We start from the raw sequence: 22,575 nt of genomic DNA on the forward strand, positions 1-22,575 counted from the left end.
GAGCCGTGCTCCTTATGATTGATCAGTTTAAGTTGATCCTCCACTACCTTCACAAAAACATCAATGGAGGTATTGTCACTAAGGGGTGCATATTTGGTTGATGGGACCCTTAGCTCCGTAAATGGGCCCTTGCCCTCCTCCCTATGACCCTCCTCCCAAAGATCCTCTAATAGTCTGAAGTGTGGAAGATCCTCTTCCATAATACCTAATTCCAGGCATTGTCGCTTGTTATGCATCTTAAAGAACTTTTTCCACTTAAGTTTTCTGGCAAAGAGGTTGAGGTCCTTAACCCACGTGAAAAGATTAAATTTGTTGGTCGGGACAAATGAGAGACCCCTACTAAGCACCTCCACCTCTTCTGCTGTCAAATTACGTGTGGAAAGGTTCACTATCCGAAGTCTGTCACTATTCCCCAATGAGGTGCCTATAGCTCCCTTCTGTCTCGCAGAAGGTAGTCTGAAATCGGGTGGATATCTGCACGTGACCTTGAAAATAGGTTCAGACATAGGGGTTATCCTAAGGAGGTGCTGAGAGGTGCATATCAGAATGCATTGGGTTGTAATAGAGACGACCTGCTCAACCCTAAACCAAAAGATATGCATGAAGAACCCATTAGAGTTATTGGTACCTTTGACTCAGCTAATAGAGAGGTGAGGGAGGTCCTCAAACGCTTTTGGGGTATCCTAAAGGCAGATCCTGATGTGGGGACCCTGGTTGGGGACGCCCCGCTTATTACCTATAGGAGGGGACGCAATCTCAGGGACCGATTGGTCCATAGCCACTTACAACCTGTCACACAATGTGGCACATGGCTGGAGAATAGTGCTAGAGGGACATATAGATGTGGAACATGCAGGGCCTGCGAATCCATATTATGCAGTAAGAATTTTACAAGTACTCACACTGGCAAAACCTTTGACAACAGGTCATTCATAAATTGTAAAACAAAGGGTATTGTCTATCTCATGACATGTAAATGTGGCCTACAATACGTGGGAAAGACCAAAAGGGAATTCAGGAGAAGGATACGGGACCACATTGGTGATGTCAGAAGGAAAGTAGATACCCCAGTAGCAAGACATGTGTGGTCCTGTCATGACGGGGATGCTACATCCTTGGTTTTCCAGGGTATAGAACATGTGAGACCCCTCCCTAGAGGGGGGGACCTGGACAGGAAAATACTCCAAAAAGAGGCTGAATGGATATTCAGATTGCAGACTGTTAGCCCGCAAGGCATTAATGAACAAATCTCCTATTCGTGTTTCCTCTAGCTGCACTATTTTACCTTATGTTCAGTCTGGGCATGTATACAATGTACCATAGACTTCATTATAACATACCTAAACATGCTACTCTCTATCTATACCTTTGTCCTTATGCACACCATGCGGTTTTACCGCGGTTTTTTGTGTCACGTTTTTCATACAGGGCTTCATATGGGTCACTGACATTATTGGATACATACATCTTAAATACGACATGGGTATTCTTCTTGGTTGCCAATAGTGCGCTATTGAACATTTTTTCACTAACCGCAAAAGAATCTACGTTGCGCCCTCCCTAGGTCTATTTAGTATGGGTTGGCCGCAATCTCTCTTCTACTCATGCTTATTGTGTGATGGGATACTACCCATTCTTGATCTTGGACGGATATGGGGTTTAATTATGGTACTTTGGGGAGTCAGTCTCGGAGTGAGACGATTCCCCCTACGGTTGAGTTCCTCACCATGTATTAACACGGCCCTTTTCTACAGGGCCGTATGTTACCATTATATCCACACGATGTATTCTTGTCATTTGACAACTCAGGAGCCGCGTCTAGCGTCCCCCAGTTACCATGGACGCTTTTGTCGTCCAGGAACCTCCATCGGTTGCTAGGCCCTCGGGACCCCGCCTCCGGCACGTCACTAGTTGCCGTGTAATACGCGGATTGGCGGTTTTCCTAGGGGACTACCTTTGGAGGGCAGGCTCTTAGCATTTTTAAGCCCTTAGTTTTCCCGGCGCGTGTACGGCCAATGCATCAGTGCCGTGCATGCGTCTGGAGACTATGAATCAGCACAAAAACAGTGCTATCCAGTGCTGTTATATTGTTATCACCTCGATATTTGAAATAATCCAAATCTATCAATCCCTGAGGAAGCATCACTTTACATGTGATGATGAAACGCGTAGGATTTAGGATTTAGATAGACAATTATTAATGGCAAAGATATAGCGTTATTATACAATAAATAGATAGGTGGTTTCTTTGGGGTGAAGGAGACATTTATCACTCCACACCACCTATCGTGTCGCAATCTCTTGCTTTAGCCTGGTCTGGCATCAACGGCTAGTAGAGCCACAATTTTATGAATTTAACCAATAAACTTACTTTTTAATCGTTCTTCCAGGCGGTGAACTATATTGAATATTGAACGACATACACTATCTAATTTCAGTGAATCGACATTTGTGATAAGTGTCTATCTATCTATCTCATATATATATATATATATATATATATATATATATATATATATATAATTATCTCTGATTCAGAACCGCTCTGTAATCCTGCCTATCTTGTATCCGGCAGTGCAAAAGAACTATTATTTTAGTGATAATGGAATGACACCTTGTATTACAGAGTGTGTGAGTATATATATATATATATATATATATATGATCCCCTCTGGTATTTGGAGTTGTGTAATCCTGCCTATCTAGTCTCCAGCAGTACTAGCCATTCCGTAAAAAGCCCTGTTCACATCAATTTTATTTTTTTGCCCTATCTTTATTGTATACGTCGGGAAAGCTCCAGGCATACACGCTGAACGTGTCCATATACTTATGGAGGCCATAAATATATCCTTTTTGACCTGCATCGGCTTGGTAGAAGTCAGTATATCTTTTTGTTAATGGATAGTACAGCATAGTAGACTGTTATTCCATCCCACCGGATCCCGCAAAGAAACATATAATGCGCGGTATACATTTTTTTTTTTAAACATGGGAGTCTATGGGTGATGTATGACACTGCGCGGCATACGTCCCAGATATGTCATCAACTTTTCAATAGTCTTTCATGACGTATACGTTCAATGGATACCATTAGAGTCTATTAGTGGCGGAGATGTTAAACCGATGCCTAATTGTGGCAATTGTCACTCATAGACTTTAATATCATCAGTTTAATGGACTCTCACGACCCCAGTTCACGACGTATCCGTTTTACGGATACTTTTATATAGTCTATAGCATCTGTCACAACCTACGTTTAGCGAATACACTGGGAGTATACGTCAAACGTAGGCAAAAAATTATGTCAACAGGACCGCATAATATATATATATATATATATATATATATATATATATATATATATAGCAACAATTCCAAAAGACAAGACAGCACTCCAAATTCAGTGATAGATAGGATCACTTTAATCACCTTGAGAAAGACCCCATTGAGTAGGGTTGAAACGTCACAAGAGGTGATTAAAGTGATCCTATCTATCACTGAATTTGGAGTGCTGTCTTGTCTTTTAGAATTGTTGCTGGCTATTTGGGACACTGGTCGTGTGTCTGAACAAGAACCTGTGCACCCGATACTAAAGAAACCGGTGCTGCTTCTATACACACACTATAAGTATTTGATCCCTTGCTGATTTTGTAAGTTTGCCCACTGTCAAAGACATGAGCAGTCTAGAATTTTTAGGCTAGGTTAATTTTTACCAGTGAGAGATTGATTTTCCTTTTCTTTTTTTTTTTATAAAATCTCATTGTCAAAATTATATATATTTATTTGCATTGTGCACAGAGAAATAAGTATTTGATCCCTTTGGCAAACAAGACTTAATACTTGGTGGCAAAACCCTTGTTGGCAAGCACAGCAGCCAGACGTTTTTTGTAGTTGATGATGAGGTTTGCACACATGTTAGATGGAATTTTGGCCCACTCCTCTTTGCAGATCATCTGTAAATCATTAAGATTTCGAGGCGGTCGCATGGCAACTCGGATCTTCAGCTCCCTCCATAAGTTTTCGATGGGATTAAGGTCTGGAGACTGGCTAGGCCACTCCATGACCTTAATGTGCTTCTTTTTGAGCCACTCCTTTGTTGCCTTGGCTGTATGTTTCGGGTCATTGTCGTGCTGGAAGACCCAGCCACGAGCCATTTTTAATGTCCTGGTGGAGGGAAGGAGGTTGTCACTCAGGATTTGACGGTACATGGCTCCATCCATTCTCCCATTGATGCGGTGAAGTAGTCCTGTGCCCTTAGCAAAGAAACACCCCCAAAACATAATGTTTCCACCTCCATGCTTGACAGTGGGGACGCTGTTCTTTGGGTCATAGGCAGCATTTCTCTTCCTCCAAACACGGCGAGTTGAGTTAATGCCAAAGAGCTCAATTTTAGTCTCATCTGACCACAGCACCTTCTCCCAATCACTCCCAGAATCATCCAGATGTTCATTTGCAAACTTCAGACGGGCCTGTACATGTGCCTTCTTGAGCAGGGGGACCTTGCGGGCACTGCAGGATTTTAATCCATTACGGCGTAATGTGTTACCAATGGTTTTCTTGGTGACTGTGGTCCCAGCTGCCTTGAGATCATTAACAAGTTCCCCCCGTGTAGTTTTCGGCTGAGCTCTCACCTTCCTCAGGATCAAGGATACCCCACGAGGTGAGATTTTGCATGGAGCCCCAGATCAATGTCGATTGACAGTCATTTTGTATGTCTTCCATTTTCTTACTATTGCACCAACAGTTGTCTCCTTCTCACCCAGCGTCTTACTTATGGTTTTGTAGCCCATTCCAGCCTTGTGCAGGTCTATGATCTTGTCCCTGACATCCTTAGAAAGCTTTGGTCTTGCCCATGTTGTAGAGGTTAGAGTCAGACTGATTCATTGAGTCTGTGGACAGGAGTCTTTTATACAGGTGACCATGTAAGAGCTGTCTATAATGCAGGCACCAAGTTGATTTGGAGCAGTAACTGGTCTGGAGGAGGCTGAACTCTTAATGGTTGGTAGGGGATCAAATACTTATTTCTCTGTGCACAATGCAAATAAATATATATCATTTTGACAATGATTTTCTTTTTTTTTTTTTTATATATATAATCTATCTCTCACTGGTAAAATTAACCTAGCCTAAAAATTCTAGACTGTTCATGTCTTTGACAGTGGGCAAACTTACAAAATCAGCAAGGGATCAAATACTTATTTCCTCCACTGTATATATATATATATATATATATATATATATACACACACACCACCCAGGATCTCGCTGTAGTTTTTCAGGATGCTGCCGCGCTGTGTAATGTAGAAATCTGGAACCACAAAACTTTATCGAATTGAAGTAATCTGGGAGGATTAACATGAAGCAAACAAGTCAGGCTCACATTTTGTTTGAAGTAATCGCTGGTGGAGCATTCTGTGTTGTCCCGCCAAATATCTGTAGAATTGTCTTTCGTCTGCCAAACTCCCTGCTCAGTGCAGTATCTGTGCGTGTAACCCGTGATACCTGCAACAAAACACACATTTTTCATGACAACTTAATATAAAAATGTATATGAGGAGAAACGAGTGGCTGTCAGACAGCCCTGGCGCCGCTTATCTCTAAAGGAAACGGTCAGTAAAATTCCAGCTGTCCAATCCTTATAGTGGTTATTCTGGATCTGTATGGACACCCAGCTTTCCCAGACTCTAGACTAAGACAGGTTACAGATGCTGTAAAAACATTAGAGGGCATAAGAGCGCCGATTATATTGGGTCTGGAATATAATCTGCCACGCCACACTTTGTGTTCAGCCAATCACAAGGATAGAGAAGGGTCACATGATTACTTAAGATTTCTCGCTTTTAAAGGTATTTGCTGCCCCTTCGTTCAGCGATGATCGGATTTCATACAAATGCTTTAATCTAAAGGGATCCTTACTGGGTGACAGGTTCCTTTAAGAAATTAAAAAATGAATTGGTGGAATCTGATTGGTCAGAAACAGACTTATCGGTGCCCCGATTTTATAGGACCTCCCTTAAGTCACCGCTTGTGATTCACGTTACGGAGGCCTTTATGTTACCAGTCTACATAACAGCGAGTTTCCTGTGCGTCTCCGAACGTCTTTCTTATGAAGTGGATTCTTTTTATATGGGAGATTTGTCATATTTTCGGAAGTGACATTTATTGAAGATCACGTCTCTTTGCCTGCATGAGAAGATGATTAATCCCGGTACCAGAGTCTCAATTTACGTATAATGAACTTATCCATATATAGATTTAATCATCTGGCGGCTTTCAAAATAAATAATTTACGATGACGGCTTCAGGGACGTGATGTGGGACTTAAATGTGAAGATTCAGGGCTCTTGGTCCTAGAAGGGACTAATGTCAGTATCAAATAATACTGCCATACAGTTTACAGATAACCATATAGGGCCTAAATACCACCGCCATACAGTGGCAGAAAACAGCCATACAGTACCGAATATGTCAAAGTGACAAAAATAGCCACACGGTGCCTGAATACCGCCGCTAAACGGTGCCTGAATACCGCCGCCAAACGGTGCCTGAATACCGCCGCCACACGGTGCCTGAATACCGCCGCCACACGGTGCCTGAATACCGCCGCCACACGGTGCCTGAATACCGCCGCCACACGGTGCCTGAATACCGCCGCCACACGGTGCCTGAATACCGCCGCCACACGGTGCCTGAATACCGCCGCCACACGGTGCCTGAATACCGCCGCCACACGGTGCCTGAATACCGCCGCCTATATACTACAGCAATGCAGTGGCAAAATACAGCCTACTAAGGAAGTATGCAGCTGCAGGTCCAAGCATGTAGTGTAGGATTGGAGTGGCAAGCTCCAGGTGCCCAAACCATGCATATTAGTGTCCTCTTCATTTGGCAAGGGAGATGTGTCCAATGCAACCACACAGGTTGCATAAGTCTAAGGCCGTCCCAGGGTGAAAGCACCGCCTCCTAAACGCCCGGGCAAGAATTATTGCCAATTGACTAAGAGCAGAGGTGAGTGAATTTTTTCGTTTCATAGATTAACACATTTTTACCTGAAGTGACCACTAGGGGAAGCTCACTGCATACTCAATTCAGCATGTCTGTAGGTTGGTTTTGATGAATTTTGGGTCTTAACATTCTGCAAATTGATCTGATATCTGTTACAATATATATGAACATTTAAGTGGTTACCTTCTTGATTCATCGGTAGATACCATGGACAGGGAACAGATATATTTCCTGGGTGAGAAAAAGGCCAACAAGCAAACTGGTCGAATGTCCCATTGCAGTATACTCCTGGAATAGAAGAGAACGTGAACAATTATTTCATCATTGACCGGAGCAGCTGCGCAGAATAATGGACCTATGAGGTCAAAGGACGGAATATGCACATATGAAGTAAAAAGGAAGATGTAAAAGAGTGGCGCTCTTCCGAGGTTTTTTTAAAAGTTCCCGTGTCTATGCCGGCTGCCACCCACTGCGATCGCTGGGAGGATGAATCCTCCTTGTGGGAATCAAGTATAAAGGAAGAGGATGGATGAAAGATGCAGTAATTTAAGGTATCGGCGCCAGCCTTGTAGAAGAGAATGGTACTTTGAGATGACTTCTCTGTGACCGACCTGATGAAGGGACCGGTCCAGGAACACGTGCTCATTCCAATAAAGAGAACCTTTTCAAGAAGCCATCTCAAAGTACCATTCTCTTCTACAAGCCTGGCGCCGATACCTTAAACGACTGCATTTTTCATCCATCCTCTTCCTTCAAAGGACGGAATAGTCATCTAGTAAAAGGAGGGCACATTGGGGAATACCGAAAAGATATTCAGGTTACTTAATGATCTCAGAATGAGTAAAGGAAGACATAACCAATAAGGTGGTTTATAATGAGGAAGGAGAAGAAGGAACTTAGGAGGAGGAACGAAGAGAAAGAGGTAGAAGAGGCTTGCGTGAAATAGAGAGCGAAAAATAATAAAAGGAAAATTGAAGGTAGAACAAAAAGGAAAGAGGGGAAAGGGGATGAAGTAGAGAACAAAAAATAAAATTAAGGAAGTGGAGGAGCACTGAGAAGTAAAAATGAAGACAAAAATGGTAGAGAAATAAAAAGAATTTGAAGAAGTTGATGTACAAGAAAAAAAACTCATTGAAGAACAAAAGAGGTTAAAAAAAAACAAACTAAAATGAAACAAAAAAAAAAAAAAAAAGAAAAGCTACAATCAGATCAAAAGAAGAACTAGGAGGACGAACAAGTTAAAGATGTAAAGAAATGGAGGGGAAAAAATTAAAGAAAAAAAAGGGAGGAAAACCTCAGGAGGAGGAGGAGGAATATTAAATCTACTTCTATTTCGGGTTATGAGGTTTCTTGAGACGCTGCTTAATGTTCCCGGTGTCTCTCATGTTCTCACTGTTATTATTATTCTTATTATTGGACACTATGTGGTCGTAAAAACCTTCTTATCCTCAGCCATAACGTCCCCCTTATCACTGAACACACAGACGTGGCCCAGAAGTCATTTTTGCTGGTTGGGAAATTATATGAAGGTTTTATTGCACTGGACGCATAAGAAACATCTTCATATCAGGAGGAGTCTTTATGTCCTAACACAAGATCAGAGCTCCAGATATATCAAGAAACCGTAACAGAGTCTAAAAGAAACCCGGAGAGAGACTCAAGAACACCGAGGGGAGATTAACAAAGCGAAATGCGCAAGAACTCTGGCACAAATTGAGCAAATAAAACGCCGTACATGGCGGGAGACATTTTTTAGGTGTTTTAGACACTTTTTCCACCTATCTGGATGGGCGGGTTGTAAATTGCACCAGATTTATTCATGTTAGGCACCATTTTTCCCCTGCCACTTGATAATCTCCATCTCTTCCTGAAATATGTATAAATCTATGGACAGTTTTCTGTCCATTAGCTCCCATTCATTGCAGCTGCCATAAAGCACATGCAACCTACTGCACTGTCTGTACAGAAGGAAGTGCATTGCCAATATGGCCACCTTCAGGACTCACCAGTAAAGATATAATGTCCGCAACGACCTCAGCAGCACAACCAACGGGCTGACACTGCAAGCAACTTCTGCTATATACAGTAGACTTTACCACATAGCCCTAATAACATAAAATACCACAAAACATTACATTGTATGTGTTATCACTTCACTCATATATTATTCTTGTCACGATTATATTCATTTAAAAATAATTGAATAATGAATAAATAAAATGGAAAAATCGGTTATGCCCGTTATATGATAATGACCCTGGCAAGCAGATTTTACATTGTGTGTGTAGAATGCTGCATGTCAGATCTGGTGAAGCATAGTAACTGAATGGAGAGACTTCGCTTGTCAGCAACTCTGTGTTTAAACTCATTTTTTTCCCCTGAAACCACAAAAAAAAAAGCCACTAGAAAATATACAGAAAAAAAAAAATGTAATAAAACAATCAAGTAAATAAAAACATCATCCAAAGTCATATAAAATATTATTTTCTTGTATATATATATATATATATATATATATATATATATATATATATATATAAAAAACTTACAGAAACAATTATATAACATAATAAAAAATAAGAAAATACTTTATAAAGACATAAAAAAAAACTAATTATATAGCATCAAATATAAAAAAATTTAAATAAAAAATAGATTTAAAAAAGAAACGATAAAATTAAAATCTTATAAAACAAAATAATTAAATATTTCACTGCATAAAATAAAAACGATCTAGATCTGTTCATATATTTATTATGTAGTTTATAGGTTCTATTTATCAGGACTGTTTTTCTTATTTAGGTTTCACTAAATTTTTTATTACGAATATTTTTGATGTTTTCGACCTTCGCGTAGGAGAACGCATGAGGGTATTGGGGCCTGTTCAATCTGTATGAAACATTACACTGACCGATCTGACATTTTCCATCTGAACTGATGTTGGACCGTGAGACACTCGGCATTCCATAGTCATCGGGGGTGTAGTCGGCCAGAATAACGCGTTTCGCACGCTGGGTGTATTTATACGTTACAGTCATAAGAGAAATAGATTTATTCATGAAATATTAATAAGAGAACGGGAGACTTTACACTGCTTGACTTTCTATTATAAGAAGTGACAGTATCTGGCACATCAGCATTTATAGACGGTGCCGGGAATATGTGATTGGTTCTTCTCGGAGGTGAAACGACCAAATAAAAATATTTGCTACATTTTTGATGAACGCCCTGCAGAGTATTGCAAATATCACAATGCAGGAATTCATGGGAATGTGGAAGAACATCGCAAAACTCGTTCTTTACGGAGCACCGGGGTGTACACAAAACGGTGGGGGGCCCAATATAAAAAAAAATTAAAAAAAGCTTCCTACTGGTGCATGCCAATACAACGCCCCAAACTTTGGCCCCATTGTTTCTTCTCCACCTCTATCCCCCCATTAACCGATATTAACCTACCCCTTAAGAAGATGGGTCCAGCATAATCTGGGGGTCCCCCGTTCCTTTATATTCTGTAGGGGTTGACTCTTAAAGGACACCCCAATCCTTAGGTCTTGTTAGGGTATATGGACATCATACAGGGGCTCTATAAACCAGAGCTAAAGAAGAACCCATCTCGCTTTGATGTGCCAGGCCCCTCCATTTGTTATATGGTGGGCCATTACTAGACACATTGGGGCACATTTGCTAAAGCGGTCTTGTATTTATCAGGCAGGCCGTGTGATAAATTTGGCGTGTTTTGCTAGACAAAGTATCGAACGCTTTACTCTACCTTATACCACCTCCTGGTTGGCTTATTGGATGCCAGATTAAGCCACACCCCAATTCTGCCAAGCCTCGCCCTCTTACAGACGTGTTTAGTGAGGTGCCAATCAGTAATAAATTTGTTTAAATTGATTTGCGCCTTAATCGGACTCAGCACCCCTATAAAAAGCCTCTACTGATTGGATGATGTCAAGCTCCACCCAATCTGAATTGTGGAGAATTTCCTGACTTGTACCATGGCAAAAACATGAATTCTATAAACTAGAGAAAATGACTTATTTCTAATTATTAATAGATATTTTCCTGTATGCAGCTCCTCCGATCACTCATGAAGGTTAATCAAAGGTCAGGCCACATGTTACTGGATGAGGTTATTATTAAAGTCGTGTGATCGCTGCTGATTCGGTGGTAGAAGTGGGAGTTCTCAATAAAATAGGAAATACAGAGCGATTCTGCATGGCAAATATCCCAGAGAAACAACTTATCTTTCTTTTCAAAAAAAAACAAATCTCCAGATATAAAAAGCAAAAATTAATGGGGGAAAATTTAATAAAATGATCAACACGTAGAGATTCAACCAGAACACCAAATGAAGAGCTGGAAACAACAAATATGGAGCATGCTGGTATAACCTGGGTATCTTCTGTATATAATTATATATGTACAGCTGGTGTAAGTTATACATCTTCTTGTATATAGAGATATGGTGCATGCTGGTATAACCTGGGTATCTTCTGTATATAATTATATATGGTACAGCTGGTATAAGTTATACATCTTCCTGTATATAGTGATATGGAGCATGCTGGTATAACCTGGGTATCTTCTGTATATAATTATATATGTACAGCTGGTATAAGTTATACATCTTCCTGTATATAGTGATATGGAGCATGCTGGTATAACCTGGGCATCTTCTGTATATAATTATATATGTACAGCTGGTATAAGTTATACATCTTCTTGTATATAGTGATATGGAGCATGCTGGTATAACCTGGGTATCTCCTGTATATAATTATATATGTACAGCTGGTATAAGTTATACATCTTGTATATAGTGATATGGAGCATGCTGGTATAACCTGGGCATCTTCTGTATATAATTATATATGTACAGCTGGTATAAGTTATACCTCTTCCAGTATATAGTGATATGGAGCATGCTGGTATAACCTGGGTATCTCCTGTATATAATTATATATGTACAGCTGGTATAAGTTATACATCTTCTTGTATATAGTGATATGGAGCATGCTGGTATAACCTGGGTATCTTCTGTATATAATTATATATGTACAGCTGGTATAAGTTATACATCTTCTTGTATATAGTGATATGGAGCATGCTGGTATAACCTGGGTAACTTCTGTATATAAATTATATATGTACAGCTGGTATAAGTTATACATCTTCTTGTATATAGTGATATAGAGCATTCTGGTATAACCTGGGTATATTCTGTATATAATTATATATGTACAGCTGGTATAAGTTATACATCTTCCTGTATATAGCGATATGGAGCATGCTGGTATAACCTGGGTATCCTCTGTATATAATTATATATGTACAGCTGGTATAAGTTATACATCTTCTTGTATATAGTAAAATGGAGCATGCTGGTATAACCTGGGTATCTTCTGTATATAATTATATATGTACAGCTGGTATAAGTTCTATATCTTCTTGTATATAGTGATATGGAGCATGCTGGTATAACCTGGGTATCTTCTGTATATAATTATATATGTACAGCTGGTATAAGTTATACATCTTCTTGTATATAGTGATATGGAGCATGCTGGTATAACCTGGGTATCTTCTGTATATAATTATATATGTACAGCTGGTATAAGTTATACATCTTCTTGTATATAGTGATATGGAGCATGCTGGTATAACCTGGGTATCTTCTGTATATAATTATATATGTACAGCTGGTATAAGTTATACATCTTCTTGTATATAGAGATATGGTGCATGCTGGTATAACCTGGGTATCTTCTGTATATAATTATATATGGTACAGCTGGTATAAGTTATACATCTTCCTGTATATAGTGATATGGAGCATGCTGGTATAACCTGGGCATCTTCTGTATATAATTATATATGTACAGCTGGTATAAGTTATACATCTTCTTGTATATAGTGATATGGAGCATGCTGGTATAACCTGGGTATCTCCTGTATATAATTATATATGTACAGCTGGTATAAGTTATACATCTTGTATATAGTGATATGGAGCATGCTGGTATAACCTGGGCATCTTCTGTATATAATTATATATGTACAGCTGGTATAAGTTATACCTCTTCCAGTATATAGTGATATGGAGCATGCTGGTATAACCTGGGTAACTTCTGTATATAATTATATATGTACAGCTGGTATAAGTTCTACATCTTCTTGTATATAGTGATATAGAGCATTCTGGTATAACCTGGGTATATTCTGTATATAATTATATATGTACAGCTGGTATAAGTTATACATCTTCCTGTATATAGCGATATGGAGCATGCTGGTATAACCTGGGTATCCTCTGTATATAATTATATATGTACAGCTGGTATAAGTTATACATCTTCTTGTATATAGTAAAATGGAGCATGCTGGTATAACCTGGGTATCTTCTGTATATAATTATATATGTACAGCTGGTATAAGTTCTATATCTTCTTGTATATAGTGATATGGAGCATGCTGGTATAACCTGGGTATCTTCTGTATATAATTATATATGTACAGCTGGTATAAGTTATACATCTTCTTGTATATAGTGATATGGAACATGCCTGTAGAACCTGGGTATCTTCTGTATATAATTATATGTGTACAGCTGGTATAAGTTATACATCTTCTTGTATATAGTGATATAGAGCATTCTGGTATAACCTGGGTATCTTCTGTATATAATTATATATGTACAGCTGGTATAAGTTATACATCTTCCTGTATATAGCGATATGGAGCATGCTGGTATAACCTGGGTAGCCTCTGTATATAATTATATATGTACGGCTGGTATAAGTTATACATCTTCTTGTATATAGTAAAATGGAGCATGCTGGTATAACCTGGGTATCTTCTGTATATAATTATATATGTACAGCTGGTATAAGTTATACATCTTGTATATAGTGATATGGAGCATGCTGGTATAACCTGGGTATCTTCTGTATATAATTATATATGTACAGCTGGTATAAGTTATACATCTTCTTGAATATAGTGATATGGAGCATGCTGGTATAACCTGGGTAACTTCTGTATATAATTATATATGTACAGCTGGTATAAGTTATTCATCTTCTTGTATATAGTGATATGGAGCATTCTGGTATAACCTGGGCATCTTCTGTATATAATTATATATGTACAGCTGGTATAAGTTATACATCTTCTTGTATATAGTGATATGGAGCATGCTGTTATAACCTGGGTATCTTCTGTATATAATTATATATGTACAGCTGGTATAAGTTATACATCTTCCTGTATATAGTGATATGGAGCATGCTGGTATAACCTGGGTATCTTCTGTATATAATTATATATGTACAGCTGGTATAAGTTATACATCTTCCTGTATATAGTGATATGGAGCATGCTGGTATAACCTGGGTATAATCTGTATATAATTATATATGTACAACTGGTATAATTTATACATCTTCTTGTATATAGTGGTATGGAGGATGCTGGTATAACCTGTGTATCTTCTGTATATAATTATATATGTACAGCTGGTATAAGTTATACATCTTCCTGTATATAGTGATATGGAGCATGCTGGTATAACCTGGGCATCTTCTGTATATAATTATATGTGTACAGCTGGTATAAGTTATACATCTTCTTGTATATAGTGATATAGAGCATTCTGGTATAACCTGGGTATCTTCTGTATATAATTATATATGTACAGCTGGTATAAGTTATACATCTTCCTGTATATAGCGATATGGAGCATGCTGGTATAACCTGGGTAGCCTCTGTATATAATTATATATGTACGGCTGGTATAAGTTATACATCTTCTTGTATATAGTAAAGTGGAGCATGCTGGTATAACCTGGGTATCTTCTGTATATAATTATATATGTACAGCTGGTATAAGTTATACATCTTGTATATAGTGATATGGAGCATGCTGGTATAACCTGGGTATCTTCTGTATATAATTATATGTACAGCTGGTATAAGTTATACATCTTCCTGTATATAGTGATATGGAGCATGCTGGTATAACCTGGGTATCTTCTGTATATAATTATATATGTACAGCTGGTATAAGTTATACATCTTCCTGTATATAGTGATATGGAGCATGCTGGTATAACCTGGGTATAATCTGTATATAATTATATATGTACAACTGGTATAATTTATACATCTTCTTGTATATAGTGGTATGGAGGATGCTGGTATAACCTGTGTATCTTCTGTATATAATTATATATGTACAGCTGGTATAAGTTATACATCTTCTTGTATATAGTGATATGGAGCATGCTGGTATAACCTGGGTATCTTCTGTATATAATTATATATGTACAGCTGGTATAAGTTATACATCTTCTTGTATATAGTGATATGGAGCATGCTGGTATAACCTGGGTATCTTCTGTATATAATTATATATGTACAGCTGGTATAAGTTATACATCTTCTTGTATATAGTGATATGGAGCATGCTGGTATAACCTGGGTATCTTCTGTATATAATTATATATGTACAGCTGGTATAAGTTATACATCTTCTTGTATATAGTGATATGGAGCATGCTGGTATAACCTGGGTATCTTCTGTATATAATTATATATGTACAGCTGGTATAAGTTATACATCTTCCTGTATATAGTGATATGGAGCATGCTGGTATAACCTGGGTATCTTCTGTATATAATTATATATGTACAGCTGGTATAAGTTATACATCTTCTTGTATATAGTGATATGGAGCATGCTGGTATATAATTATATACAGAGGATACCCAGGTTATACCAGCATGCTCCATATCACTATATACAGGAAGATGTATAACTTATAGCAGCTGTACATATATAATTATATACAGAGGATACCCAGGTTATATGTACAGCTGGTATAAGTTATACATCTTGTATATAATGATATGGAGCATGCTGGTATAACCTGGGCATCTTCTGTATATAATTATATGTACAGCTGGTATAAGTTATACATCTTCCTGTATATAGTGATATGGAGCATGCTGGTATAACCTGGGCATCTTCTGTATATAATTATATATGTACAGCTGGTATAAGTTATACATCTTCTTGTATATAGTGATATGGAGCATGCTGTTATAACCTGGGTATCTTCTGTATATAATTATATATGTACAGCTGGTATAAGTTATACATCTTCCTGTATATAGTGATATGGAACATGCTGGTATAACCTGGGTATCTTCTGCATATAATTATATATGTACAGCTGGTATAAGTTATACATCATCTTGTATATAGTGATATGGAGCATGCTGGTATAACCTGGGTATCTTCTGTATATAATTATATATGTACAGCTGGTATAAGTTATACAGCTTCCTGTATATAGTGATATGGAGCATGCTGGTATAACCTGGGTATCTTCTGTATATAATTATATATGTACAGCTGGTATAAGTTATACAGCTTCCTGTATATAGTGATATGGAGCATGCTGGTATAACCTGGGTATCTTCTGTATATAATTATATATGTACAGCTGGTATAAGTTATACATCTTGTATATAGTGATATGGAGCATGCTGGTATAACCTGGGTATCTTCTGTATATAATTATATATGTACAGCTGGTATAAGTTATACATCTTCTTGTATATAGTGGTATGGAGCATGCTGGTATAACCTGGGTATCTTCTGTGTATAATTATATATGTACAGCTGGTATAAGTTATACATCTTCTTGTATGTAGCGATATGGAGCATGCTGGTATAACCTGGGTATCTTCTGTATATAATTATATATGTACAGCTGGTATAAGTTATATATCTCCTTGTATATAGTAATATGGAGCATGCTGGTATAACCTGGGTATCTTCTGTATATAATTATATATGTACAGCTGGTATAAGTTATACATCTTCCTGTATATAGTGATATGGAGCACGCTGGTATAACCTGGGTATCTTCTGTATAGAATTATATATGTACAGCTGGTATAAGTTATACATCTTCTTGTATATAGTCATATGGAGCATGCTGGTATAACCTGGGTATATTCTGTATATAATTATATATGTACAGCTGGTATAAGTTATACATCTTCTTGTATATAGTGATATGTAGCATGCTGGTATAACCTGGGTATCTTCTGTATATAATTATATATGTACAGCTGGTGTAAGTTATACATCTTCTTGTATATAGTGATATGGAGCATGCTGGTATAACCTGGGTATCTTCTGTATATAATTATATATGTACAGCTGGTATAAGTTATACATCTTCTTGTATATAGTGATATGTAGCATGCTGGTATAACCTGGGTATCTTCTGTATATAATTATATATGTACAGCTGGTGTAAGTTATACATCTTCTTGTATATAGTGATATGGAGCATGCTGGTATAACCTGGGTATCTTCTGTATATAATTATATATGTACAGCTGGTATAAGTTATACATCTTCTTGTATATAGTGATATGGAGCATGCTGGTATAACCTGGGTATCTTCTGTATATAATTATATATGTACAGCTGGTATAACCTGTGTTTTTAGGATATGTATATAGAATACATCGGTCTTATATGGATATAGATGTTTGCGGTCAGTTCGGTTTGTATATTTTGAGGATTTGCGCTGTCGGAGAATGTAGACTGTCTTATCGGAGTTGTCGGGATCTTACCAGTCACCAGCGTCCTCTGTAGTTCCAGTTGCGTCAGGCATTCGGTCTTGTACTGCGCCCACTTCTTGAGTATGCCCTCGAGCACGGATCCGCTGACCTAGAGGGTGACAGCCGTGTTTACACTGAATTAATGAGAGCGTCTTTACACGAGGCGCAGCGCACGTCCTCACTGAGGGACTCGCTTACATTTGCATAGATTATAGCACAGAGTTTATATTCATCATAGGAAGTGGACGGTGAACGTGGAGATTGCGCCACCGCAGCTCCGATATGCGAGATTTCAGGCATGTAATATATTCCTCTATTAAACACCGCTCCGCGTAAAGTTCAATCACTTCAGGACCTTGAGTCGTCCTCTTCTGTCACAATGTTATATATGCTAATTATTCGTTTCGCTTTCACGCTGGGTGGGAATCCTTCTAGGAGCTAAAATGTCGGCCAGCCGGGGCTAGATTCGGGTCGCAGCGGTCGCAATTGCAACCGGGTTGCAGCCCCCAGGCACCACATCTTTAAAAGTTACTATAGTAATTGGGGCCTATGTAATAAAATACACGGGCCCCTGTTAGTAACAACACATGCTTACCCCAATTTCCTTCCCGAGTGCAGCTGAAGTCTGACGTCTTCATCCGTCATGACGTCACGACGCTAGATGGTGTTGGGAAATCTGCTTTACCCAGAGCCGAAGAGGAGGTAAATGTAACGTTACGGTCTCCTGGGGCCATGTATCTAAGCCTATCGTGTGATACGGTCTGCTGAACTGTGTATCTAATCCTATCATGTGTGATACTGTCTGCTGAGCCACTGTATCTAATCCTATCATGTGTGATACTGACTGCTGAACTGTGTATCTTATCCTATCATGTGTGATACTGTCTGCTAGGGCACGTATCTTTTATAGGATATAGGAATATGGAAGGTTTTCTACCCACCCGTTTTGGGTTTTTTAAGAATTTTCATACATTTATATACAAAAAAAAACAAAACCCACTTGCCAACGCTTCTAGAATCTCAGGGAAAAGGCCTGGTGTCTATTAGTTTAAGGGTCTCGCCTGGGGTGTGCATTGGTTTAGGGGTCTCGCCTGGGGTGTGCATTGGTTTAGGGGTCTCGCCTGGGGTGTGCATTGGTTTAGGGGTCTCGCCTGGGGTGTGCATTGGTTTAGGGGTCTCGCCTGGGGTGTGCATTGGTTTAGGGGTCTCGCCTGGGGTGTGCATTGGTTTAGGGGTCTCGCCTGGGGTGTGCATTGGTTTAGGGGTCTCGCCTGGGGTGTGCATTGGTTTAGGGGTCTCGCCTGGGGTGTGCATTGGTTTAGGGGTCTCGCCTGGGGTGTGCATTGGTTTAGGGGTCTGGTCTGGGGGGCTTCTAACGTTGGCAAGTATGCGGAGAATGTGAGTGGTGGTTGATGATCTGATGAACGACAATGTCCTTCCACCATCATCATTGAGATTTAGAAAACAACTTCTCAAATATGATCCATGAATTTGAAAGATTAAATAGAAATGGGAGTTACTACAAGATGCTCCTAACTTTTGAACTCCATTCCAATTGTGCCCAGTAAGTGACCACCCAAAATGCAAATTTAGGGGCCAATATTGCGAGAAGGAGGAGCTCTGCAGTGTCAGATAATGGCCAATCAGCAAAGAGCATGAAATTGATCTCCAAGCAAAGCCCCGCCTCTTCCTTTATGCTATACCTCCCTGTCTAGAGGAAGGGGTGGAGCTAAGTATATACTCCGTATTATTGGTAATTTACTGAGCTTTCAGGTAACTTCTAGCGCTCCAATTTACAAGATAAGGGGCATAGTTTAAAATATGAGACCGTTCCTCATGGACTCCAAGGCTAAACAGTCAGTAACAGCGTCCACCAGAGATCTGATCGGACCCGACATCAAACATGACCTGACCTTGTACACGGTGGCCAAGTCTCCTTCACTGGAGAAGATTTATTACTCTGGAACACGTTACTTTTGACTTAGTTGTATTTAGCAGAAAAGATCATGCGTGGTGGGGGACGGGATACACAAAAATAGATGTCCATAAGAGCAATACCACACAGACCAAATCATTAGGGTGGTCCATCTTCTCAAAGTCCATCATACTAGGTCCACCATCGCACAAGATGAATCCAGTCTAAATGTTCAACCTAGTTTAAATTTCGGGCCTCTGAGCTGGAAGAATTAAAGGCTTGTGTCCCAATTAAAAGGCTCAAACATTGGTCTACTAGTCATATGGGCCGGCCATGGCTAAAAACCCAATACCCCATGGACCTGAAAATTGTAGTCCAACTACCTATTGGTTTTGCCATTGGTCCATCAAACTAGATGCACTAAAATCTATGATTAATCCAGTCTAATTGCTCAACTTCTGGACCTCGGAGCTGTATGAATTGAGAGGCTCGAGCAGATGGCCTAGTAGGTGTGAGGGCCCAGCACCAAAGCTTGCTTCCTCCAAAACCCAGATTTGGTGAGGGGTATTTCAATCCACCTGTAACCCAAATCTATAGTGTATGTTAATGTATGGTAGCCAAACAAGCATGTAAACTGGGAGCATTTTGGCTATTGGCCACAAAAAAGGACACATCACCATAAAACAAAATGGGTACGGAGGGGAGACCCAAGAGTAGGTAACCCTTGCCGAGGATTGCACCTCCTATTGTCAGAAAGAACATGCTATGTGGTAGTACACCAGCAGAACATCAATGAATTGAAGAATGGAGTCTTGAGTGTGTGAGAGATTTTTGGATGGGAGTCACTTTGGACTATGGAGTATATTTAGTGTCACGCACATAATACAGATTTACAACGATTTAGCAAAAGTTTGAAACTTTAAGGATCAACTTTCCTCCACTGCCAAAATCTGCATCTTCAGGCCAATCTGACCTACTGAATAGGGTCAAGACCCGAGAGCTTGTCTCCATGGGGCCACAGCTCCCAGGACAAGTTACATACATTGGGTGCGGCCTGCACACGTTCGTTCAGCAACTCATTGACTTGGGTCGGCAAACATAATAAAGGGGTTCTCTATTTTTTTTATTTTCAAAAATCTTCTTTAGGGGAACATGTGACCGAGAAGGAGGTTTCATTATAGACCATAACTTTTTCCATCTGCGAGTTTTGATTTGATGGACCAGTTGACAAGTCTAAAGAGAAGGAAGACCGTCTAAACTTTGACTCCACTAGTGTGGGACTTCAATGGCCGGCAGAATGTTTTTCTAATAGACCTATAACCCCCTTCCCCCTTGAAGCAGCCATTATTTGCTACATATTCCTCATACACTCCACCCTCATAAAGCTGTTTACAAGATCTTAGATTGCCAAAGTTGTTCTGAAGTGCTTAGGAAGACATTCCTGTAGCACGCCAAGCCTCGGAGCTCATCCTAATAGCAATAATGAATTGGAGTAGTCAAGACTTTTGATGTAGATTCTCAGGCTTATGATTATCTTCAGCCTATTAATATTTCTTCCACCTCCTTTCTGAATATTTGTTATGTTAAAACTTGTCATGGTTCTACTGGATGCCGGCCACTGACCATCGCAATGTAAACAGTTCCTTAAACGTATAAACTCCCTTGTGCATCTGCTTTTCATCATCAACTAGAAGAAGATATTTCTTAAAACAAAGTCATCCATAATGCAACCAAACAAGTGACTGGGTAATGTGAAAACAAGTAAAACTGGTAACATGCGGCGTGGAACACAACAATGGGCAAAAAGGAATGGCCATGGAGCAAGGGTTAGGGTTGAAGACAGATCAGAGTACGGGTCAGCCTGCCGACGCGCAGGGGTCAGCCCATAGATTAGAGTCTCTGTAGATATTCAATCCTCACTGTGGATATACAAAAAAAGACCTCTGCATAAGAAGATTACAGTAGAGTCATGTCCATGAATACAGAGTAACGGCCCATCCCAGAGACAGAACTAAAATCTTTTGGGCCTCAATGCAAAACCTGTAACAGGTATGTACAGTAGAGTCCCCTCCATGGATATAGAGAACGATCTCTAGATATACAGTAGTTCTGTCCATGGATATAGGGAACCATCTCTAGATATACACTAGTGCTGTCCATGGATATAGAGAACTATCTCTAGATATACAGTAGTGCTGTCCATGGCGATAGAGAACCATCTCTATCCATATTCCTGGACAGGACTACTGTATATCTAGAGATGGTTCTCTATAGCCATAGACAGCACTAGTGTATATCTAGAGATGGTTCCCTATATCCATGGACAGGACTACTGTATATCTAGAAATGGTTATCCATATTTCTGGCCAGGACTACTGTATATCTAACCATCTCTAGATATACAGTAGTCCTGTCCATGTATATAGAACCATCTCTAGATATACAGTAGTCCTGTCCATGGATATAGAGAACCATCTCTAGCTATACAGTAGTCCTGTCCGTGAACAAAGAGAACCATCTCTAGATTTACAGTAGTTCTGTCCATGGATATAGAGAACCATCCCTAGATATACAGTAGTTCTGTCCATGGATATAGAGAACCATCTCTAGCTATACAGTAGTCCTGTCCGTGAACAAAGAGAACCATCTCTAGATTTACAGTAGTTCTGTCCATGTATATAGAGAACCATCTCTAGATATACAGTAGTTCTGTCCATGGATATAGAGAACCATCCCTAGATATACATTAGTTCTGTCCATGGATATAGAGAACCATCCCTAGATATACAGTAGTTCTGTCCATGGATATTGAGAACCATCCCTAGACATACAGTAGTCCTGTCCATGGCTATAGAGAACCATCTCTAGATATACAGTAGTCCTGTCCATGGCTATAGCGAACCATCTCTAGATATACAGTAGTTCTGTCCATGGATATTGAGAACCATCTCTAGATATACAGTAGTTCTGTCCATGGATATAGAGAACCATCCCTAGATATACAGTAGTTC

General features: G+C 39.3%; 1 protein-coding gene across 1 annotated transcript in view; it reads right to left on the reverse strand.

Moving 5' to 3' along the window:
• Nucleotides 1-22,575, reverse strand: part of GLP2R (glucagon like peptide 2 receptor) — a 63,565-nt gene that overhangs the window by 15,558 nt on the left and 25,432 nt on the right. Inside the window, exons 2-4 of the mRNA XM_075846864.1 lie at nt 17,662-17,758; nt 7,189-7,293; nt 5,381-5,502 (exon numbers count right to left, since the gene is read on the reverse strand). Of these exons, the coding sequence (XP_075702979.1) occupies nt 5,381-5,502; nt 7,189-7,293; nt 17,662-17,758 (324 nt within the window). The remainder of the gene's footprint in view (nt 1-5,380; nt 5,503-7,188; nt 7,294-17,661; nt 17,759-22,575) is intronic.

This window comes from Rhinoderma darwinii, chromosome 13 (genome assembly GCF_050947455.1).
Source record: "Rhinoderma darwinii isolate aRhiDar2 chromosome 13, aRhiDar2.hap1, whole genome shotgun sequence".
Lineage (NCBI taxonomy): Eukaryota > Metazoa > Chordata > Amphibia > Anura > Rhinodermatidae > Rhinoderma > Rhinoderma darwinii.